The 22,715-nt window shown below is 43.2% G+C and overlaps 1 protein-coding gene across 3 annotated transcripts in view; it reads left to right on the top strand.

Annotated features, from left to right (window-relative positions):
• ACTN1 (actinin alpha 1) overlaps nt 1-20,380 on the top strand; it is a 95,995-nt gene extending 75,615 nt beyond the window's left edge. The window contains exons 14-22 of one of the 3 annotated variants that reach the window (XM_075192178.1): nt 234-374; nt 5,255-5,437; nt 5,813-5,947; nt 7,121-7,300; nt 8,147-8,293; nt 11,253-11,333; nt 11,731-11,796; nt 14,293-14,451; nt 19,460-20,380. In XM_075192178.1, coding sequence (XP_075048279.1) covers nt 234-374; nt 5,255-5,437; nt 5,813-5,947; nt 7,121-7,300; nt 8,147-8,293; nt 11,253-11,333; nt 11,731-11,796; nt 14,293-14,451; nt 19,460-19,618 — 1,251 coding nt within the window. In that variant the 3' untranslated portion in view covers nt 19,619-20,380. The remainder of the gene's footprint in view (nt 1-233; nt 375-5,254; nt 5,438-5,812; nt 5,948-7,120; nt 7,301-8,146; nt 8,294-11,252; nt 11,334-11,730; nt 11,797-14,292; nt 14,452-19,459) is intronic. The other 2 variants (XM_075192180.1, XM_075192179.1) reach the window with 2 other exon arrangements.
• Nucleotides 20,381-22,715: the final 2,335 nt, after the last annotated feature.

Raw genomic sequence — 22,715 nt, 5'->3', positions numbered from 1 at the left:
TTCTGAACTTTCATTGGGTGGCAGAACATTTTGTGTGAAATTTAGTGTACCCTGTAACCCAAAGCCAATACATACAATTATGATCTAATTACAATAAATCATACTCATTCACCTAAACCTATGTATAGTTTGATACATAATCTTTTTATGTATATTCAGTGTGCAATAAACCGAGCAGCTTGAAGTTTAATTTGTTCTTTATATAACTGTTGTACTGTTTGTTAATCAAATAGAGAACAGAGAAGTTGTTGGAAACCATTGATCAACTTTATCTGGAATATGCCAAGAGAGCCGCACCATTCAACAACTGGATGGAAGGAGCCATGGAGGACCTGCAGGATACCTTCATTGTTCACACCATTGAGGAGATCCAGGTATTGCTAGAATTTCCCTGGGTACATACATGGTATGGCCCATTAACATTTGATGCAAAATACACAAAAAATGTTATCTGGTCTGAACTAATGTGTCCATCCATTATTCCACCTGTCCTCTCTTTGAATTTCTTATATTGTTTGTCCTATCATCCATTATGTCACCATGTCCATTAACCCATTATATCTCTTAAATTTGCCACCATGTATGAGTCACTGAAATGGCCCATTGTGACCAATTAATCAGATTTACCATTATGTTCTTATTATGCCTTTACCTTTAAAAGTGGCTTCCTTGAAAGGAATAAATGTTTGTTGCTTTTCCCACCAGTTTTGTATGGCTCACTAAATGCAAACAACTTGGATCTCCCTCTATCCTTCTATTTCCATCTATCAATCTCTTAAGCTCTTTCCGTCTCTCCCTCTTTTTATCTCTGTCTTTCCCTCTTCGTCTCAATCTGTCTCCCTCATCCTCCCACCTTCTCCCTCTTTCTTTCTCAATCCCTTTCATGATTCATCCACGCATTTTTCTCCTTTTTTCTTTCATTCCATGTTATCAACTTCCTGCACATTGTCTATTCATACCCTCACTTTTTTTCTAGTTCAAAGAAAATGCTCAGAAACATCATTGTTTTGGATACAGTTCTAACATAACACTGCATCTCTGACCGTGTATTTCTAAACCATTATGTTTACCATTTTATTCTCAAATATGGTTCTGAAAGAAACAGTAAACTGCTTTTAAAAACGGTAGTATGCAATGAATGCTGTATCTATCACACAGAGATAAATACTGCTCTCATGGTTCTGTTATCTAGGCGGCATGTTAATGTCTATGGAGGTTTGTTGTGGTTACCAACCTTCAATAAAGCAAACCCTGATTACACATTTACTTATTCAGAGAACAAAATGGTTGACCACATGGTCTTCACCTGTGTAAATCTGCATAATAGAAGTGTAAGTTATTAGTAACGTGTATGTTTACATATCTCATTTTATTTTATATTCTTACAATAAAAGTGAGACTGTGGAGTTGACACTTTTGGTACTAATATTTAATTAATCATAAATCATCACCATCGGCTATTTATATAGCGCCACTACAGAAAACTCACTCACATCAGTCCCTGCCCCATTGCAGCTTACAGTCTAAATCCCTCACACTCACACTTGTTTTTATTGCATTGTGAGGGCCCATGACTGGAACATGATGTATAGGGACACCCCTTTCCTAATGCCCCGTCGACAGACCAATCATAGGGGTATGTGTAGGAGCGGTTTGTCTCCAGAGTTATCACATGAGATTTACACTTTGACTTTGCAATTACTGACACTGACTGCAAGATAGGGAAAGTTTCATGTATTTTGACTGTCTGAGGACATCCACAGTCCTGCATGCATAAATTAATAAATAATAAAAATGTTAGGGAAAGTTTTGTGTATCCTGGCCGTCTGAGGACATCCGCATGCCCGCTTACATCGACACCTAGCCATGGAGGCTACAGCCCTGTTGAACCACTGCGCGTCATTTCAACAAGTTCGATCTCTCTTTAAAGAATTTCACCCCCCAACCAGTTCCGATCTTTCAGTATGGATGGTTCAGCCATGAGGCACGCAACACAGTCTCGATTTCTGGGCACCCGGCATATCTGTATAAACCTCATCAGGTGTTTCTCCACAGCCTGGACCTCCTCTCTGTCCCAGGATTTTCTCTGCACTTCTTTGCAACCTGAAAGGAAGTAGAGTGGTCCATTATGGCTCTGCAAAATATAGAGAAGGCAAAGTTCTTCTGCCTAGCAAAACTGTGTGCTACACCTACCTGTGCCAGGGCTGGGCACTGGTTCGTATTGCCAGGTCCATACACCGCATCTCTTCTGACGTGGAAGTGTCAAACAAATGCTTGACCACATGTATTTCTGTCACGGGGGATTGCTCATCATCCGACATGTCGCTCTGTAGCTGGACCGGTTCTGAAAAGAAACCGATATGTAAATGACCGAGGTAAAAGTCAAAAGCAAACATCAGACACCAGATTTCCTACTTACTGTCCGGATCAATGTGCATCTCGTCCAAATTCTTGCCTTTCAATTCGGCCAGACTGCCACTCTCGAGAGCCATTAATAGTTTGCTGAACTTGGCAAGTTGAAGGGTACCTTCTGGAAAGCGGTAATACTGCCGTTGCACCCTAATGTCGTGCCCAAGGAAGTCTGTCAACTGATCCAGTTCTGTGTCGTTTAGGTTGAGGACCTCTGAGAGAGTGACAATGTGCTTTCAAAGCTTTGTGGAAAACAGTGTGTGGGGATGCTTGGACCCTCACTCTCGGGTAAACAGTCATATGCAGTAAGAGCCTCTGAAGTGTGACAAGGCAGCTGGTCTGGCGAACATGTAGACATTTTGGCTATCCACTCCACATTTGTCTCTGCAAGAAGTTCCATTGTAGCTTGCATGGCTAGTGTCAACAGGATGGGGACTTTTTTTTTCTTGTTTTCCTCGAATTTTCAATGCAAGAGAAGTGCCGGCAGAGCTTCCTCTCAACCTCGGAAAGCGTTAGAAACAATCTATGTGGAGATCAGAAGTATCTCTTGAGGAGAAGGTAGCCAGCAAAATTTTTTGAAACTTCCCCTTCCCTTCTTCGATTGAACAAGATCACCTGTGCCAGGATGACTTTGCAAGTAGTGCCGAGTGTTTAACTGTAGGCTTGGTGGATAGACCACTTTGGTAGGCTTGATGCTTCTCGTCGAGGTACAAGTGCATCTTTTTCACATCTTCCATGAAAGGTAAGAGCTGAGGCATGTTCCACTTGGACTCCTTAAGAGTTTTCAAGGCAGTCGATGAGATCAACTAGTTCCATCACGCCTCATATAGCTTCCTGAAATATCGTGTGTTTTCAGCCGCAGCAGTGCAGCCCTCCATCACGGCTCGGCACTACACAATGCTCGCTATCTTTTTCAGGCCCTGCCCGACCTTGAGTGCCAGCGAGGGCGTCTTAAATGTACCTGTCTCCTCATCATAGTTGGCTTCCAGCTTCACAGCATCTACTACGTGCAGAAAGTTTGATGAGATGGTAAAGTCTTCCATCCTTTCCAAAGGGGTAGCTCTTCTGGCCTGTAGCAGTAGCTTGCCCATTTCTCTAAGCTTCCGACGGATGTACTCGTGTTTGCTAACATCTGATCCAACCCAGTTGAACAGATGCTGTCCCATCTACATGATGCATCGGCCATTTTTGATTGCGAGTAAGACCTCATCCTGGGTCATGTTACTCAAGAGCTTCCACAAGCCATCACTGATGTCAGGTGGAACAGGCTGAGCAAAGGCGCAAAGTGACTGGACTGTTCTTGCCAGGTGTGAGCTTGTTGCCCCTTCGGTTTAGCTTACATTTCTTCATGTGTTGCCACAGGTATTTCCTTGCAAACAAGCTCTGGCAGGCTACACAGTGCATGAAGCCTTCGGTATCCACCTCTTTGTCTGGAAGTTTGCACGAGACCAGAACGCCATGACCTGCCCTCATTGCCTCAGCGTTGTGTGCAAAGTGGTGAACATGCTCCATGTGCCAGGTAATTCTAAAGAGGGGCTTCTCACCGTATAGACAGTACTACTTTTTGTCATATGCCCTGGAGCCATCACTGTTTGTGGATAGCGTTTGGACAGATACTGCGTCGTCTCTCCGACCCTCTGTGTTTAAAACACAGCTGTAAGAAGATCAAGAATGGTCGTACATAGAACTCATCTCTGGGTACCTGTACTCTGCTACGCTGGTGGGCAACGGGGCATCACCGCTGGTGTCTGAACCGCTCTCCTCCAAAGTGTGAGGGTCATACTCATCTTCAGTGTTCTCCAGGCTATAGTCAGAGCTACTGGTGGGCTCTGTCATGCTTCCTGTCCCCTCTTTACCTTCAGCAGCAGACAGATTAGAATGTGTCTTTACCCGCTTGGTGTACAAAGCGACGGCAGGCTGTGGTCCCTTCCTCTTCCTGCTATGCATTTGGACGGTATACCGGTCTCTGGCGGTGGGATGCTCACACACTCTCCCCTCCACATTGGACACACGCACACTTTTGTTCCGACAAACGTGACTCGCGGGGACATGACAGATTTTTATGCTGCGCATATCAGCAAGGACCCCTGCATTGATTAGCCTTGGGAAGCTGTGTGAGGATCTCAATTTTTGTCTCCACTACAACTCCGGTCCCCACAGTGTTGGTGTGTAAACAGGTCAATGTCCCCAAAAGCACATGAATGCAATTACACACACAGACACACACGTCCACGTCCATTTGATAGCAGCCAGTTAACCTACTTGTATGTTTTTGGAGTATACAAGAGCATCCAGGGAAAACCCATGCAAACACGGAGATAACCACACAGATAAAGCCATGTTTTGGAATCAAACTCATGACCCCAGTGCTGTAAGGCAGAAGTGCTAACCACTGAGCCACCATGCTGCCCATAGTATATAAATGTGCACAGATCTACGCAGCAGATACATCTGCTGCCACGTGTGCAGCTTAAATTAAAGAAAAATGAATACAGGTTAGACCACACACCAGAAATACAGGCAATTTAGTTTATTAAAATTGTGAAAGGGAAAACAAATTGGACACAATAGCACAAGGTGATACTTGTTAATCTACAGTCTTCCACACAGATTGTAGTTTTCTATGTTCCTTTGCAAGTTTCTTGGCTAACATCATATAAGTTTCAGTTATACAGGGGTGGCTTAGAGGCATTTAATAATTTACAGCTTTCATGTGTAGGACTATTTTCAGAGTGATTCAATGTCCATTTGTTCTTGTCATTAAGCCTTTGAACCTGTTGAGAATGATAAGGGAATAATAATGATAACCATAGAATGTAAAAGAAATGATTGCCTTCTTTTCCAGGGACTGAGTACAGCGCATGAACAGTTCAAAGCCACATTGCCTGAGGCTGACAAGGAGCGACAAGCAATCCTTGGAATTCATAATGAGGTTACAAAGATTGCACAAACTTACCATGTCAATATGGCTGGAACCAACCCCTATTCTACTATCTCCCCTCAAGAAATCAACAACAAGTGGGACCATGTGAGCTTATTTAATTTTTTTTAATCTATTTTATTTTATCGGTCATTTAAAAAAAAAATATTTTTGTTACTTTTTTTGGTATTTAACACTATGTATTAGTAGAAGCCATATATCAATCTAATGAATATTTGTAGCAGTGGAAACTTTAAGCCTAAGCAACAGATGACATTTAACATGCACAGGACTAATGTGTGCAGATCCATGTTGTTTAGGAGTCCTTTACTTTACTGCGTTTGCTCATCGCTATAATGTTTTGCTGAATTTGAAGCCTGAGATATCAGTCATTTTAGGACATAGATTATTGTTTTTGTTACAGAGCAATATTTTTGGGAAAAATAAGAGCTGTGTCAAGTTGTTCTCTTGTTTTATATGCAGGTAAGACAACTGGTGCCCCGTCGGGATCAAGCTTTGACGGAGGAACATGCGCGTCAGCAGCAGAACGAGCGGCTGCGAAAGCAGTTTGCAGCACAAGCCAATGTCATCGGACCGTGGATACAAACAAAGATGCAGGTACGGAGATGGGAGACTGAAAAAATACAGATGGAAATAAACCTGTTCTGAGATATGACCAACAAATTAAATAAAGACCCATGCTCAACATTCTACACCCCATCCTAGGGAGCACAATACATTTCTGAGCATTGTTTGGTGTGTTTTTCCTTAGACGAGCTGCAACTACTGTGCTCACCATTTCCATCCTTCTATCCTAAAGTCATCTGAACTGTGATTTCATTAAGGAATGATTTATCCAAACCAGTAAGGCAAATGGTGAAAACAATAGGAGGGTTAAATAAATATATATACAAAATACAAATTACCACTGTATTTCCTTCCCCCTACTCAAAAAAGATACTCTTTAAAACTGACATTTAAGAAAATTAATCAAATCAAATATCTTAGGATCAACTGGAGGTTTAAAATATACTTCTTAAATTGTGAAACTAACTATAGTTAATGAGGGTACTGAAGTATGAAGAGTACGAAGTTAGGTTACCTAAAGAGCAAGAAAAGCAAAACTGCCCAGCCAACCCAATTGGATAATACATCTCACTGGTGACTCCTCAGCCCAGCTAACCAAATACTCTACTCAACCAAATGGGCTAATAGATCTCAATGGTGACCCAGAGCTATCATAATGTGGACCTCCCATACATGCCTATGGTATTTTCACCAGAAGCAGAAAAAAAGACAAGTGGCTCAATTAATTTATAACAAACAAAAAACACAAATAAGGGGAGGACGATTCATTATAAAGGTTCATACAACATATTCCGACTAGACTTCCTTGCTAGCCGGCAAAACCTCTACGTATGACACTACTTCATGTAAACGACTAGTTTTTATACTGGTCAGCAATGCATCAGCTTGTTAGACTTTTTAGTTCTACATGTCATTTATCAATGTAGAGCAACAGGAATTATTTCTGTTACAAAAGTTCAATTAAGTGTCCCAGTAGCCTTTTTAGTTTGCTTTTGCCAGTTTATCTACAAAACACTATACAGTAGATAAATTATTCTTGTTACATGAAAATGTCTGAGAGCTGGTGCCTTGTATTTAGGGTGGCACTGGATGCTTCCAGTATACAGACATATAAATCTATGTATTTGTAAGTTAAAGGATAATTAGGCTTATCTGGCACTTATAACATTGATTATATGTCATTTCATGGTCTTTTATCTGCAGGAGATTGGCCGCATCTCTATAGAAATGCATGGGACTCTAGAAGATCAACTCAGTCATTTGCGACAATACGAGAAGAGCATTGTGAACTACAAACCAAAGATTGACCAGTTAGAGGGTGATCACCAGCAGATCCAGGAGGCACTTATATTTGACAACAAGCACACCAACTATACCATGGAGGTAAGTCTAGCTCCTGATGACTATGGCCTGAGAAGGCTTCTTTAGTGGGAGAACCTTTTAAATCAGACCCATAAAATCAGTATATTTTTAACTACTGTGTATTAGTACAGTTTCTGGCAATATGACATTCATTTGTACGAAGAGGCTATTTAAACCAGAATTTATTAGGAAGTGGAGCAAATTGCATGAGTTGAAAAGTAGCAAAAATTAATTCTAAATTATTCTTTAGGCCTACTTAACCTGAGTAGTTCAGTTACATTAGCAGTGCATTCTGATTGTTGGCGGCAGTCTTCCTGTAATGACTGGCAGCAAGACATATGGCTAGATTTACTAAGCTGCGGGTTTGAAAAAGTGGGGATGTTGCCTATAGCAACCAATCAGATTCTAGCTGTCATTTTGAAGAAGGTACTGAATAAATGAAAGCTAAAATCTGATAGATAAATCTATTCGATTAATAGAATTAAATAATGTAAATAAATCCTTCATATACATTATGCAAATCCACTTACTGGAGATTATTGCTTAAAGACATTCCATAGACATTTAAAAATAAAATCCCCCCCCCCCCATAGCAGAATAGCGTGGACCCCCCCTTCGGAACACAATTATCCAACGTTGCGTTCTACTGCCCAATTTCTGCACATTTGGTGCTTCTTTCTAGAGGCATGAATTTATCACAAGTCCCTATTGTGCGCTATTCATGGACAGGGGGGACAAATATATTTTTTTAATTGTTCTTTCAATGTTGAGCTTAATGGACATGTGTCTCTTTAGTCTTGATAATTATGTGCCTAACATCTTTTACAATAGACCTTGATACAACATGACTGTTCTTCATTACTCTAGCACATCCGTGTGGGATGGGAGCAACTTCTGACCACAATTGCCAGAACCATGAATGAGATAGAAAACCAGGTTCTCACACGAGATGCCAAAGGCATCAGCCAGGAGCAGATGAATGAATTCAGGAACTCGTTCAACCACTTCGACAGGGTAAGCATGCATGTGCCTCAGTATAAATATTGCTTTATTGGGGCAATTATAGGGGTAGTCTGATTAAGTGTGTGTGTTTATATCTGGTAGTGGTACAACCGTTCAGGGCAACAGTTCCTTCACAGAGGTAACAATAGGTTCCTTTCAAATTTATGAGTGTGAACTGAAAATAATTGGCAGACTTGCTGAATTCTGCTACTTTTCCAATATTACAAGTAGCCAAAGATGGAAGTGGGAACGTGTTCTCCAACAGCTCTATATGTGTCCTGGTCATAAAGTCCAAGATACTTAATCTCCTCGTTCCTAAGAAATGTTTTTACAACAAAGACCAATTATATTTGGTGATGACAAACTCACCTTTATGAACGAGCCCTAGTTACAGCTCTCTTAAAACCAAATAGATATGTACCAGTTTGTTACCATAGTGTAATATAAATATTTAAAAAAGTAAGAAGCAGTGGTATAATTATAGTTCTGGGTAACAGTATGTGTTTTGTGATATTACTGCAATTGCTGTTAAATGTGCATTTGCTTAAAGTATATTCCAAAAATTTATTTTTAACTAATATCCCCCCCCCCTCGCCCCTACTACCAGAACCAATGCCGGAGGCACCCTCATGTCTGGGGAACTTTCCCTCCCTAGTGCAGTAACCATTTCTTGTCCTCCGCTTTTAACGGTATCAATCACAAATGCGGAGTGTGCAGAGTCACAGCTCTGTTCAAATTTTAACATATCACAGGTTGCCAGCTCTTGGAAAAGAAAAGTTGAGCATGAATTCTCCTATGCTGTCGGTGTCACTAGCTAGTGGAGGGGATATGTTCTCTAAAGGTTTGTTTTAGGGTGATATTAGCCTTTAATTATTAATAGTTGTCATAATTTGTGCTCATGTGAGTAGCGTGAGGGCCTAGTTTACACACCTATAAATACACTTCTGCTGGGACAAGGTTATTGATAAACACCTGTGGATTAAATAACTGTATGGTTGGGACCATTGTAAAAATGAATGTGACTATATAGAAAATATGGGAAGGTGTTATATGGGTGACCCTAGTGATAAAGGGAAAATGGCTGAAACACCTGGAATGGGCCTAACCTGCCTAGCACTGTGGCTGTGTTGTAGGATAAACATGCATGAGTCTGAATGTTTAAGAGCACCGTTATATGTGGATCAGGGTAGTCATGCATGTAACTAAACAATACGTACAATAAGCATGCATGTGTCTACATATAAACAGCACTGCTCTGTCTCTATCTACTGCTACGTTCTACGACAGGCTTGTTATTTAATGTATACAATAAAACACCTGGTGATTATTTGTTTCATGAATTAATGCCTATTGTATATTTAGGGATTGCCCAAATTATTAGTAGTTAGGAGCAGCACTCGCCAAAACGTCAGCTATGTAACCCTGATTACCTATAGCAGGTGTAGTACGCAGCTGCTGACAATGAGTGTGCAGCTTTATGAACAGCTGTAATCATCTGTGATCTTTACGATTTAATGTTATAGTTTATTCTACTTTCTAACAGATATTAAGTGGGTTTTTCTATAAAATCCATCCTATATTATGTAATGTAAGTTATGGAGAACTATAACCCCTTATGTTAAGTAAAAAAAGCTATTCAGTCATCTGCATTAGCAACATTAGTGTTGAGTGCAGTGTTCCCATAATTTCTTTAGAGCAGCAGTAATTTCTCAGAACTGAATTAATTTAATTATTTTTTTCTTTAGAATGGAATTTATTTCTTGGTTATTTTGTTGGCATGTAGAAAGCACATTTAGACGGAGTGTAGAGAGACTCTTCATATCATGTTTAAAGAAAAGGACCAGTTTTCAACCTAATTATATCTTCATGAAACTCAAACCCACTTCCCCCATAGAAATGCAGAATGCACTTAATATCCTAGAACACAGAGATTGTTTTGTTGGTACCATGTAGCGAGCAGTGAGCTGATAATAAGGCTTTGGAGCCTTTATTAATAACAATATGCAAAGGGCAATGATGTGTGTAACACTTAACAAACAATCCTATATCAGCATTCAGCAGGCTAGTATAGTAGTTATAGTAATGACATCTTATTGATTGTTACTGGTAAAAGGCATGTCATCTTCTTGTACCGTTTTGTGTGTATCTGAAGTCATTTAGCGGATCCCTCCATAGTGCCATTTATGTAGTAATAGATAAGTGAACCTTTAAATCAGGACTAAAGTGTGGTTATATTTGATTTCTGTGATGATGGCTTAAGCAACCTGTGGATCTTCAGCTGTTGTTGACCCTGTCAGGGGAATTTCATTATGTTTCTGTTGATCTCAGAATAACCTGTGTGAGAGATGAGCTGAACACCTACACACAGGCACTGAGATGGTCATTATCCGCTACGTGAGAAGTAATCCGTGTTTAGTCTTACCCTCTTTCGGGTACGTGCACACAGGTGATTCCTTCACTGGCTCCTCTGTCTGAGCTCTTTCATTTGATCAGAAATCCACCTGAGAATGGGATATATCCCTGTGGAGAGCACCAGGGCAGTGCATGTGGATTTGTAAAGCGTTGTGGGACTAAGCACCTATGCTTCATCCTGCTTTCTCATCCGTGTCCATGTGCATCACCCTTTTGCTAACAATAGAGATATCGCAAGCATTATTTGGTGCACATTTGCTCTGTTCAATGCCAGGTGAATGGAACGGAACTCATACAGCGGAACAATGCGGGGAGAATCTCCAATGTGCATGAGCCCTAAAACATCCACTGTTAAATGCATCCTTGTCACAATTATTCATTTTAACGATGTTCTTTTTTTGTCTCCTTCCACCCTGTGCATGTCCTTTCCTGCTTTATTCTGCATGACCCTTCATTCACAACCATCCCTGCCATCCTTACAATCTCTCTGCCCTCACCCTGTCACCCATCCCTGGCATGGCATGTCCTGGACACCTGTACTCTCACTTATTATAACAAGGAGCACTCCGGCACGCTTGGCCCAGAGGAATTTAAGTCCTGCCTCATCAGCTTGGGTTACGATATTGGAAACGATGCTCAGGTACTGAAAACTACCACGTGTATAAGTTAGAACAATTGCTGGATAATAATGTGAATGTTGGTTTCCCAGGTGCTGCATATTATTGTTTTACTGCATAGCCAGTAAAAATAATGTATTTTTTCTCCCTATTTCCTTAATGTTGTATGTGTGTTTATTATTTTGTCAACATCAATCTTACACTTCTTTAACTTCTCCTTATTAAAACTTTCAAACTTCTTCAAAACATCACATTCTGCGTTCCTTCTAAATAACTACTGTCATCTGTATTTCATATTAATATTTGACTCTTCCTTCACAAAATATTGATATACAAACTCTTTTCTGACTCTCCTGTTTCTGCTCTCTATTGCACCTTTTTATGTTCTGTCCTTTCTATCACTGGTCATCCATCCTGCAGAAGAAGACTGGCATGTTGGATGGGGATGATTTCCGAGCCTGTCTCATCTCCATGGGTTACAACATGGTAAAGTAAACCTGTTTCTACTGTATGATGCTGTAAGAACAAGATAGAACTGAGGAGGAAACTTATACCACCATGATGAGTTATTTACTTAGCTGTTAAGTATGTGTGGTTTTATTCATATTTAAAGGGAAAATATACATAAACTACAGCTTTATTTTATATGAGCGAACTAGTAATAGCGCTAAAGAAATGTCCATTTTTGTGAATTTCTTTTTTATAACCAAAAGGGACATGTGTACAAAATCAAAACTCAGTTTATCTGATAGATGGTTAGATACACTCTGGTAGAAAGTGTATCTAACAATACTTGCTGAAAATTGCTGTTTCTTTATGGGGAGAGTTAGTAAAAGGAATACATGCCTTCCCAAAGTTCTGTATCTGCTGATGTTGGCGATCTTAAGATTCCCAGCGAGAACAGATTTTTTATGTGTCGGGGTTTGAAAGCCACTTACATCAACAGAAGCCATGTTCTTATAGGCAGAACATGTACAAACGCTTCTTCTACAGAAGATAGGTGAGGGCTTCAATTTGTGAAATTACCATTTTGGTTCTGTTAGGTATAACTAATAAAAATAAAAAATGGCCACCAGAGTGGATATTTCATTTGCCAATGTGCATGTAACTGTTTAAGCAGGATGTCAGTCTGTGTTACTTACACCGGGCTATAGACTGGGACTGGGGAAATGGCAAGCTGGTGGTCCTCAGCCGGCACAAGAAGAACACAGACATACAAAGGAAATGTGATTGTTAATTACACTGTGTGCGTAAGACAGTTGCTTGTATTCAGTTTCCCGTAGCAGGGTAATGCTATGGGAAAACATGATTGTCTGTGTTGCAGGATGTCTTTTTACTGTGGATTTACTTTCATGCACCATTTACCAATTTTGATAAATAAACCACTTTGTATAGGTTATTTATAAAATCTTTAGATTAATCCATAGGAGCCAACATTTAAACATTATTGGTATTGGGGGGTGCTCTGGTTATTCTTACCCCAGATGACTGAAAAATGCCATGCTTAGAAATGTTGTTTTGGCAGCTGCAGCAACAATATAGGCTGTGCTCAAGCACCTACAGAACTGGCTCCTTATGGCTTAATCCTATATTTATGAACCTGTTATTATTGCACACATGATTTGTACCAGTTCTGGACCCTAAAAGGTGAACTGCTATATTTGTTTTATATACAGTATATATATATATTTATTTATATTTTATATAATATATAATATATCTTTTTTTAATTTTTCTGTAGATTTTATCTTTCTTGAGAAAGTAGTTCCTGTGCATTGTGCACATTGTTCTGTTTTTAGATTACGGGTTTCAATTGGCACAATTTACAGCTCAATTTTTAAATTAAGTTCCTTCACAATGAAACTTAAAGAAGTAACCTTGATTTTAAATATTAATCTAAACATATAACACTGTATTAATATTAAAGATGTCGTATTCATTTGATTGTTCATGCAGTATGTTTTGTGGTGTCAGTTGTGGGATAATGATAAAAGCCATAGACCTGTGAAATTGGTTCTCTCCACATGGCTGCTATTTCCTATTTCATCATGTGATGATGCATAAACTTATAAAGCCAATAGGAAAAGCTGATGGCAAGCGTGCAGTGAGAAGTAGCAAGGTGCCTGGACTACATAGTAATTGATGTAACTCCACATAGTCTAGTCCAGATAACACTTCTAAAACTCTGTGCACAGGTAACTATACAAAAAAAATGTTGTAGCCTATGGCAACCAATTAGATTGTCGTATTATTTTTTTTTTACAGTACAGTTTAGAAATTGCAAACATGTCTCTTCTTCATTGCTGTGGGTTACAACACCATTTTTTTGTACAATTGACTGTGCACCACAAAGCCCATAGTGTGTTTTCATGTTAGTACTATTTGCGTGAATTGTTGTTTTTAAAGGAAATGCATATGTAAGGACACCAAGTTTTTTTTTGGTACAGCTAAATTATAATGACAAAGCCTTTTTAATATCTTGATGGCCACAGCGTAAGCATAGACTGAGAGGACTGCCATGTCAATAGTGTTTCCACAAGTGACTGCTCCTGCAGTGGAGTTGGGTATGTCCATAATGTCATTAGGGATCTAAAAATCTCTCTGGTCCTTCTCTTTTCTTTTTTTTATTAAAAAAAAAAAAGGCTTTAGGTAAAGGAGTTAAAGACATCTGCTGTAAGTGATAGGGATCAACCAGAAGGAGCTTGTAAAGAGCAGTCATTGTAGGACAAAGAGGATATGGGAGATCTAGCTAATAAATCTTGTGCTATATTCCCCAGATCCTGACTGGACATGTACTGATTCTGGTGATCATTGTCAAATACACTGGTCAGTTATAAGGTGGGAGGTAGAACAACCCCTTGCAGACTGTTGAGAAGCAGCACAACAGAGCTACATACTCATTCTACAGGTTTACAGTATAGCTATAGCTGTGTTGTCATTAAACTACAGTAATTAAATATTCCTCACTGTTTTCTTTTCTAGGGTGAAGCAGAGTTTGTCCGTATAATGGGAATTGTAGATCCGAACAGACTAGGAGTGGTAACATTTCAAGCCTTCATCGACTTCATGTCTCGCGAAACTGCAGACACCGACACCGCTGACCAAGTTATGGCTTCTTTTAAGGTTCTTGCTGGTGATAAGGTTTGTACACACTTATCATGTGGCTATTGGGCATTGAATAATAAGTCTCTGTTTGCCATTCTATTTTGCTAGCAACCACAAATTTGAAAACATAAGCTTTATCGGTGTATTACTATGTACAAGTATACAATGCAGTGTCTGTAGAGATAAGGCTTTATATAGTACATACATTTATTGTAATCTACAATATGGGCTTACTTAGTTACTGGCTGTGACATCACATGATGGTGAAGTCACTCACTCCCTTGTTTTCTTTGTATCAGGCCTGCAATATCCCTTCCTTCCCAATATTTTATAAAGCAACAAGTCACTGATGCAATACTCATTACTGACAGCAGGAGGAAGCACATGGTGATTGGTTGTGTGCTTCCTCTCGCTGTCAATATTACATGCAAGTTGTCAGCTGAGAAGCCAGGGTGTAGGGGCGCACGCAGGATTGTCAGGGGGGGGGGTTTCCCCCCCCCCCCGACCCCCCCCCCAAAAAAAACAACACACGAGAGAGAGCTGCTGCACATGCGCAGCAGCTCCGTTTCGGCAGTGCTGTCCTATACAGCAGCCGCGGCGCTGTCAAAGAAGACGCTTCTTTGACAGCGCCGCAGCTGCTGTATAGGACAGTGCCGCTATGGTGGGCACTAAGTTAGCGCAGAGGGGGGGGTGTTTCTGGAGACTCAGAAACCCCCCCTGCGTGCGCCACTGGCGTGGTGGAATAAATAAGACTGAATAAACAGGGAGCAGGGTATATTCAGTATATTTATGAGAAACCAGGATGTTTCACTCTTCTTAGATTCAAAACCAAAAAAGTAATAAATAAAAATAGGCAATGCACTGTCATTGAAGGAGACAACAGACCTCTTTGGATACAGACAGGGTAAATAATCAGAACACCAAGATATCTATTCTTGCTTCAAGTCAGCTTGTATCCAATATACAGTATGCTGCACATGTAGTCTTGACTTATACACCTCCATATTAATATGTGTGCACAGTGATAAAACAGGGATTGCAATAAAATCCTAGTTTGTGCTCCTTTCCCTGCATGTATACTTATAGTGCCATTAATGCCTTACTACCTACTGGCTACAACCACTTTTGGACTGTCGATTTTAGCGTGTCCATGATTTGTTGTTGTCCATCAGCAGCCTATTAGGAACAGTTTAAAGGAAAATAAATGTGGGTAGCTCAGTGACCCAGCCCAAGGTAGTCCACTATGTGACATTGTCTGTCAAGACTTAATGTAGTTCTTAGTCCAGCGGTTCCCAAAGTGTGTCAGGGGTGCCGCGATCCCTAGCAATAAAAAGAAGAGGACAAACAAAAAACAAAAAGAAAAAACTTACCAATCATCCAGCGCCGGATCCTCCTCCTCACTGACTGCCGGGCGTGACGTCATCACGTCCGTCAGCCTCAGTGAGGAGCAGCAGCAGAGAGGACATCAGGAAAGAAGGTAAGTAAAGGAGAGTGAAGGGGGGCACAGAGAGAGACACTGAAGGGGGGCACAGAGAGAGACACTGAAGGGGGGCACAGAGAGAGACACTGAAGGGGGGCACAGAGAGAGACACTGAAGGGGGGCACAGAGAGAGACACTGAAGGGGGGCACAGAGAGAGACACTGAAGGGGGGCACAGAGAGAGACACTGAAGGGGGGCACAGAGAGAGACACTGAAGGGGGGCACAGAGAGAGACACTGAAGGGGGGCACAGAGAGAGACACTGAAGGGGGGCACAGAGAGAGACACTGAAGGGGGGCACAGAGAGAGACACTGAAGGGGGGCACAGAGAGAGACACTGAAGGGGGGCACAGAGAGAGACACTGAAGGGGGGCACAGAGAGAGACACTGAAGGGGGGCACAGAGAGAGACACTGAAGGGGGGCACAGAGAGAGACACTGAAGGGGGGCACAGAGAGAGACACTGAAGGGGGGCACAGAGAGAGACACTGAAGGGGGGCACAGAGAGAGACACTGAAGGGGGGCACAGAGAGAGACACTGAAGGGGGGCACAGAGAGAGACACTGAAGGGGGGCACAGAGAGAGACACTGAAGGGGGGCACAGAGAGAGACACTGAAGGGGGGCACAGAGAGAGACACTGAAGGGGGGCACAGAGAGAGACACTGAAGGGGGGCACAGAGAGAGACACTGAAGGGGGGCACAGAGAGAGGCACGCTGAAGGGGGGCACAGAGAGAGGCACGCTGAAGGGGGGCACAGAGAGAGGCACGCTGAAGGGGGGCACAGAGAGAGGCACGCTGAAGGGGGGCACAGAGAGGGGAGAGAGGCACGCTGAAGGGGGGCACAGAGAGGGGAGAGAGGCACGCTGAAGGGGGGCACAGAGAGGGGAGAGAGGCACGCTGAAGGGGGGCACAGAGAGGGGAGAGAGGCACGCTGAAGGGGGGCACAGAGAGGGGAGAGAGGCACGCTGAAGGGGGGCACAGAGAGGGGAGAGAGGCACGCTGAAGGGGGGCACAGAGAGGGGAGAGAGGCACGCTGAAGGGGGGCACAGAGAGGGGAGAGAGGCACGCTGAAGGGGGGCACAGAGAGGGGAGAGAGGCACGCTGAAGGGGGGCACAGAGAGGGGAGAGAGGCACGCTGAAGGGGGGCACAGAGAGGGGAGAGAGGCACGCTGAAGGGGGGCACAGAGAGGGGAGAGAGGCACGCTGAAGGGGGGCACAGAGAGGGGAGAGAGGCACGCTGAAGGGGGGCACAGAGAGGGGAGAGAGGCACGCTGAAGGGGGGCACAGAGAGGGGAGAGAGGCACGCTGAAGGGGGGGACAGAGAGGGGAGAGAGGCACGCTGAAGGGGGACAGAGAGGGGAGAGAGGCACGCTGAAGGGGGACAGAGAGGGGAGAGAGGCACGCTGAAGGGGGACAGAGAGGGGAGAGAGGCACGCTGAAGGGGGACAGAGAGGGGAGAGAGGCACGCTGAAGGGGGACAGAGGGGAGAGAGGCACGCTGAAGGGGGACAGAGAGGGGAGAGAGGCACGCTGAAGGGGGACAGAGAGGAGAGAGAGGCACGCTGAAGGGGGACAGAGAGGAGAGAGAGGCACGCTGAAGGGGGACAGAGAGGAGAGAGAGGCACGCTGAAGGGGGACAGAGAGGAGAGAGAGGCACGCTGAAGGGGGACAGAGAGGAGAGAGAGGCACGCTGAAGGGGGACAGAGAGGAGAGAGAGGCACGCTGAAGGGGGACAGAGAGGAGAGAGAGGCACGCTGAAGGGGGACAGAGGGGAGAGAGGCACGCTGAAGGGGGACAGAGAGGGGAGAGAGGCACGCTGAAGGGGGACAGAGAGGGGAGAGAGGCACGCTGAAGGGGGACAGAGAGGGGAGAGAGGCACGCTGAAGGGGGACAGAGGGGAGAGAGGCACGCTGAAGGGGGACACAGAGAGAGAGAGAGGCACGCTGAAGGGGGACACAGAGAGAGAGAGAGGCACGCTGACGGGGGACACAGAGAGAGAGAGAGAGGCACGCTGACGGGGGACAGAGAGAGAGAGACACGCTGACGGGGGACAGGGAGAGCGAGAGAGAGACACGCTGACGGGGGACAGGGAGAGCGAGAGAGAGACACGCTGACGGGGGACAGGGAGAGCGAGAGAGAGACACGCTGACGGGGGACAGGGAGAGCGAGAGAGAGACACGCTGACGGGGGACAGGGAGAGCGTGAGAGAGACACGCTGACGGGGGACAGGGAGAGCGTGAGAGAGACACGCTGACGGGGGACAGGGAGAGCGTGAGAGAGAGACGCTGACGGGGGACAGGGAGAGCGTGAGAGAGAGACGCTGACGGGGGACAGGGAGAGCGTGAGAGAGACACGCTGACGGGGGACAGGGAGAGCGAGAGAGAGACACGCTGACGGGGGACAGGGAGAGCGAGAGAGAGACAGGCTGACGGGGACAGGGAGAGCGAGAGAGAGACAGGCTGACGGGGACAGGGAGAGCGAGAGAGAGACAGGCTGACTGGGGACAGGGAGAGCGAGAGAGAGACAGGCTGACGGGGGACAGAGAGAGCGAGTGAGAGACAGGCTGAAGGGGGACAGAGAGAGCGAGTGAGAGACAGGCTGAAGGGGGACAGAGAGAGCGAGAGAGAGACAGGCTGAAGGGGGACAGAGAGAGCGAGAGAGAGACAGGCTGAAGGGGGACAGAGAGAGCGAGAGAGAGACAGGCTGAAGGGGGACAGAGAGAGCGAGAGAGAGACAGGCTGAAGGGGGACAGAGAGAGCGAGAGAGAGACAGGCTGAAGGGGGACAGAGAGAGCGAGAGAGAGACAGGCTGAAGGGGGACAGAGAGAGCGAGAGAGAGACAGGCTGAAGGGGGACAGAGAGAACGAGAGAGAGAGACAGGCTGAAGGGGGACAGAGAGAGCGAGAGAGAGAGACAGGCTGAAGGGGGACAGAGAGAGCGAGAGAGAGACACGCTGAAGGGGGACACAGAGTAATATGATGAAGGGGCGCAGTGATATGATGAAGGGGCACAATGTGATAGTGAAGGGGCCTAAATACATCTTACGTCATTTTGACCCAACTACTTAAAAACGGGACTACCCAGTAATCATTTTGGCTTAGGGGTGCCTTGGAAAAATTATGATGACCTTAAGGGTGCCTCGAACTGAGAAAGTTTGGGAACCACTGTCTTAGTCTGATCAGGAGGTGTAGAGCGACATCTTGAGGTGGTTGTCTGTAAAACATGTCTAGAGAGCTTGTATTTTTATATGTAAGAATTGACATTACATTTTACAATAAATACTATACTAGAAGGTGATCCTGAATGTGTGGGCTGTAGAATTGCAGAGATGTCAGCCTCACCCCTCTTTAGCATAATTTACATGTACTGCTGAGCAGTTTACTTATCTTTTAATAATGTGTAAGGTTGCTGTATCTTGGTTTCATGGGCTGTATAATGTTTTGGTTAGTGATTATATCTGCCCTGTAGCATATAAACCTACCTTCTGATGTCTGCATAGCTGACGTGGAGGGGAAATGGGTGAATCCCATCTACCAACAAATCTATTTTTTTTATTTTTTTTTGCAGAATTACATTACTGCTGATGAGCTGCGCCGGGAACTCCCCCCTGACCAAGCAGAGTATTGCATTGCCAGAATGGCACCATACATTGGACATGACGCCGTCCCAGGGGCTCTGGACTACATGTCTTTCTCAACAGCACTCTATGGTGAAAGTGACCTTTAACCCTTCAATACTCACCTCAATGTCACTGCAGCGCTGATTGGCCACCACTCCTGTACCCAATGTGGTTTCAGCTTTCACGCCTTTTGTGTGTCTCCATAGCTCACCAGATGAAAAAAAAAATCACTTTCACCCCTCTAGTGTTCAGTCCGTCTGGCACTGCAGTGAGGGTAAATATTTGTGTAAAGGTTTGTCCTTAAACAACAGTTTACAAATAAAATTTTTACTAAAGACCTTCAAATGCATATTTTATTATGAGAGGGAAAAAAGGTGAAATGTATTTTTCTGCCAACACAAAAGTAAAGTTAACTCTCTTTTTGTGGTTTGTCGGACAAGAATATTTGAATGTTCCAGATCCTTCCCTGTCTTCTTTTTGCTACCACTTATGAGGAGCAGTGACTGTTTAGTAGTTGTGACTTGGCCTACTATCTTTTTCCATCCACCAGATGCAATCTCTGACAAACTGAGTTAAAGTGAAATTATGTAAAGGTGGAAATTAAACCTCATGAAATCATCCATATTTTTCTAAGCAAAACCATTTGTTTCCAATATTTAATGAAAGATACAAGAATGCAGAGTCCTGTCATTGGCTCATAAACTTATTTTTAATGTTGCTAAAAATGGTTTGTTTTGAGACCTGAAGCTTCAATAATCTGTCCTCAATATCTGCTTGTCACAAACCTTATTAAAGAAGTTCCTGTTTAAATTTTAATCATTTGTGTTATTGGTTACTTTCAAATAAATTACATTTATTAATACAATTTACAGATTTTGACTTTTGTGGATTATTTTCCCCCTTTTGTCTTCTCAGGATTCTCTGTATAGATTGTGGATGTAGATGATCAAATCTGTGCTTATATCAGATGTTTCCATAATCGTGCTATTTGTATATGGGGCTTCTTGTATTTTTAGAGAGATTTTAGGCATAGGGCTACAGCCCTGGGTTAGATATAGGGATAGGACTGTGGCTAATGAGATAAGGGGGGTTTAGAGCTTGGGCATACTTGCCAATTTATGGCAAGTATGATCCGGGAGCCTGACGGGGAAGGTGGACGTGCAGGGGGCGGGGCTCCGAAAATTGGCCGCAATTCCCGGTGAATCGCAGGGTTTTGGACCCAATTCTGCCCACTTCACTAGGAAGTGGGCAGATCCGGGAGATTGCCACACTCTCCTGGAAGTCCGTGAGACTCACGCGAAATTCGGGAGTCTCCTGGACATTCCGGGAGAGTTGGCAAGTATGAGCTTGGGCTATGGCCTGGGTTAGTTTTGGTGCTAGGATTGTGTTCAAGTAGTAGGCCTGGGAATATAGTTTTATTAAAGTCTCAGGTTAGAATACTATATATTTTTTTTTATTTTTTTATGAAAGGATTTTGATTTAACCAGTATTTTCTTACTGGGAACACATCCCAAAAATGTTTTGCAGCAAAGACTTAAAAATAAACTGGAAAGTACCATGCTCTCAACTACAGTATACACAAGATCATACAATATATACAACTTCCTAATAAAATAAAAGCACAATACTCCCCCCATCCCAACACAACCACACCACACTTATTTTGTTGGTATACATGGCACACAACTTGCATTCATTGTATAATCCTAAATAGAGTAAGGACTGTGGTACACAGGCTTATGGTACCCCCCAGTCTCAGACACAAAACTGAAACATTTTCATTTATAAAAAACACTTATTTATTTTATGTTATTCCCCTGGCACACGTGAGTACTTTCAGGTCACATCAGCTGTCCACATTCTGCAGTACATTGAATGCTCAAGTGTGCAGTGTGCAATGTTGCCTATTCCATGCAATGTCTGAGTGATTGTTACAACCGCAATACTGCAGTTCTCTGACTGTAAAACTCTGTTACTCTGTGAAAATAAAATAATATTTACTTGGGTCTGTTATATGTGACGCAGGCTAGCACACCACATATCAGCATTTTCTTGGTTCTCCTCGCAGCTATAATGTAAAGTAAATTACAGAGCAGCCTTATGGTGATTGTACCTCAGTAAAACCCGTATATGTAAGTAGGAGTCCAGAGATTAGTTGTTAATCATCATCACCATTTATTTATATAGCGCCACTAATTCTGCAGCGCTGTACAGAGAACTCACTCACATCAGTCCCTGCCCCATTGGGGCTTACAGTCTTAATTCTGTAACACACACATAGACACACCGACTAGGGTTAATTTCTTAGCAGCCAATTAACCTACTAGTATGTTTTTGGAGTGTGGGAGGAAACTGGAGCACCCGGAGGTAACCCACGCAAACACAGGGAGAACATACAAACTCCACACAGATAAGGCCATGGTCGGGAATTGAACTCATGACCCCAGCTCTGTAAGGCAGAAGTGCTAACCACTAACTGCGCTTTTCCCTACTGCTTATACATACGACAAAATGCATAAGTGTAAATCCCTATGTAGATTCGGACGCATATTACACTTGCTACTTTCTATGCTTAGAGAGGTGGAACGGGGGAGGGAAAGGGAGTTTCAACATACTCAAGGTACAGTAAAAGTGTTTTCACACATTTGTTGCCTTGTAGAGGTCGAGGCAGTTGTAGATAGCCTCCTGTCAGGAGGCTATCTGTTGTGGCTGCTCAATTTCTGGTGCAGGATACGTGATGCTGGTGATCACAACCAGCACAGACCTTGCAAGTGATTACGTTTATTTTTAAATAAAGTAAAATAGTAAAAAAAAAAAAAAAAAAAAAAAAAAAGCATCCTCTCCCCCCATCCCACTCTAGTGCTCATAGCCTAGGCTGGTAGTGGACATACAGGATGGGTTCTCCCACAAAACATGCAAATGCATCTATCTCTACATAAGGTCCTATGTGAACATTTTATGATGTATATCTGTACTGTTAAATATAAGTATATAGCAAGCCAAAGTCAGTGGTCTTCTGTGGTTATGAGAGAACACAGTAAATTTACTGTATGAACAAAAACTTGTTACAGACAAGTTGCAAGAGCAAAATAGTGAGCATAACTGAGAATGTTACCAGCATGTGCCAAGGAGCAAAAATAGCATGTGGGTGCCCAAAATATGTGTGATCAGACAGGCGCACTCACACACCTAAACAATCGGGGA

This window comes from Mixophyes fleayi, chromosome 12 (genome assembly GCF_038048845.1).
Source record: "Mixophyes fleayi isolate aMixFle1 chromosome 12, aMixFle1.hap1, whole genome shotgun sequence".
In the NCBI taxonomy this organism is placed as follows: domain Eukaryota; kingdom Metazoa; phylum Chordata; class Amphibia; order Anura; family Limnodynastidae; genus Mixophyes; species Mixophyes fleayi.
Note: the sequence above shows the minus strand (reverse complement) of the source record. Positions and strands in the feature narration are given on the sequence as shown.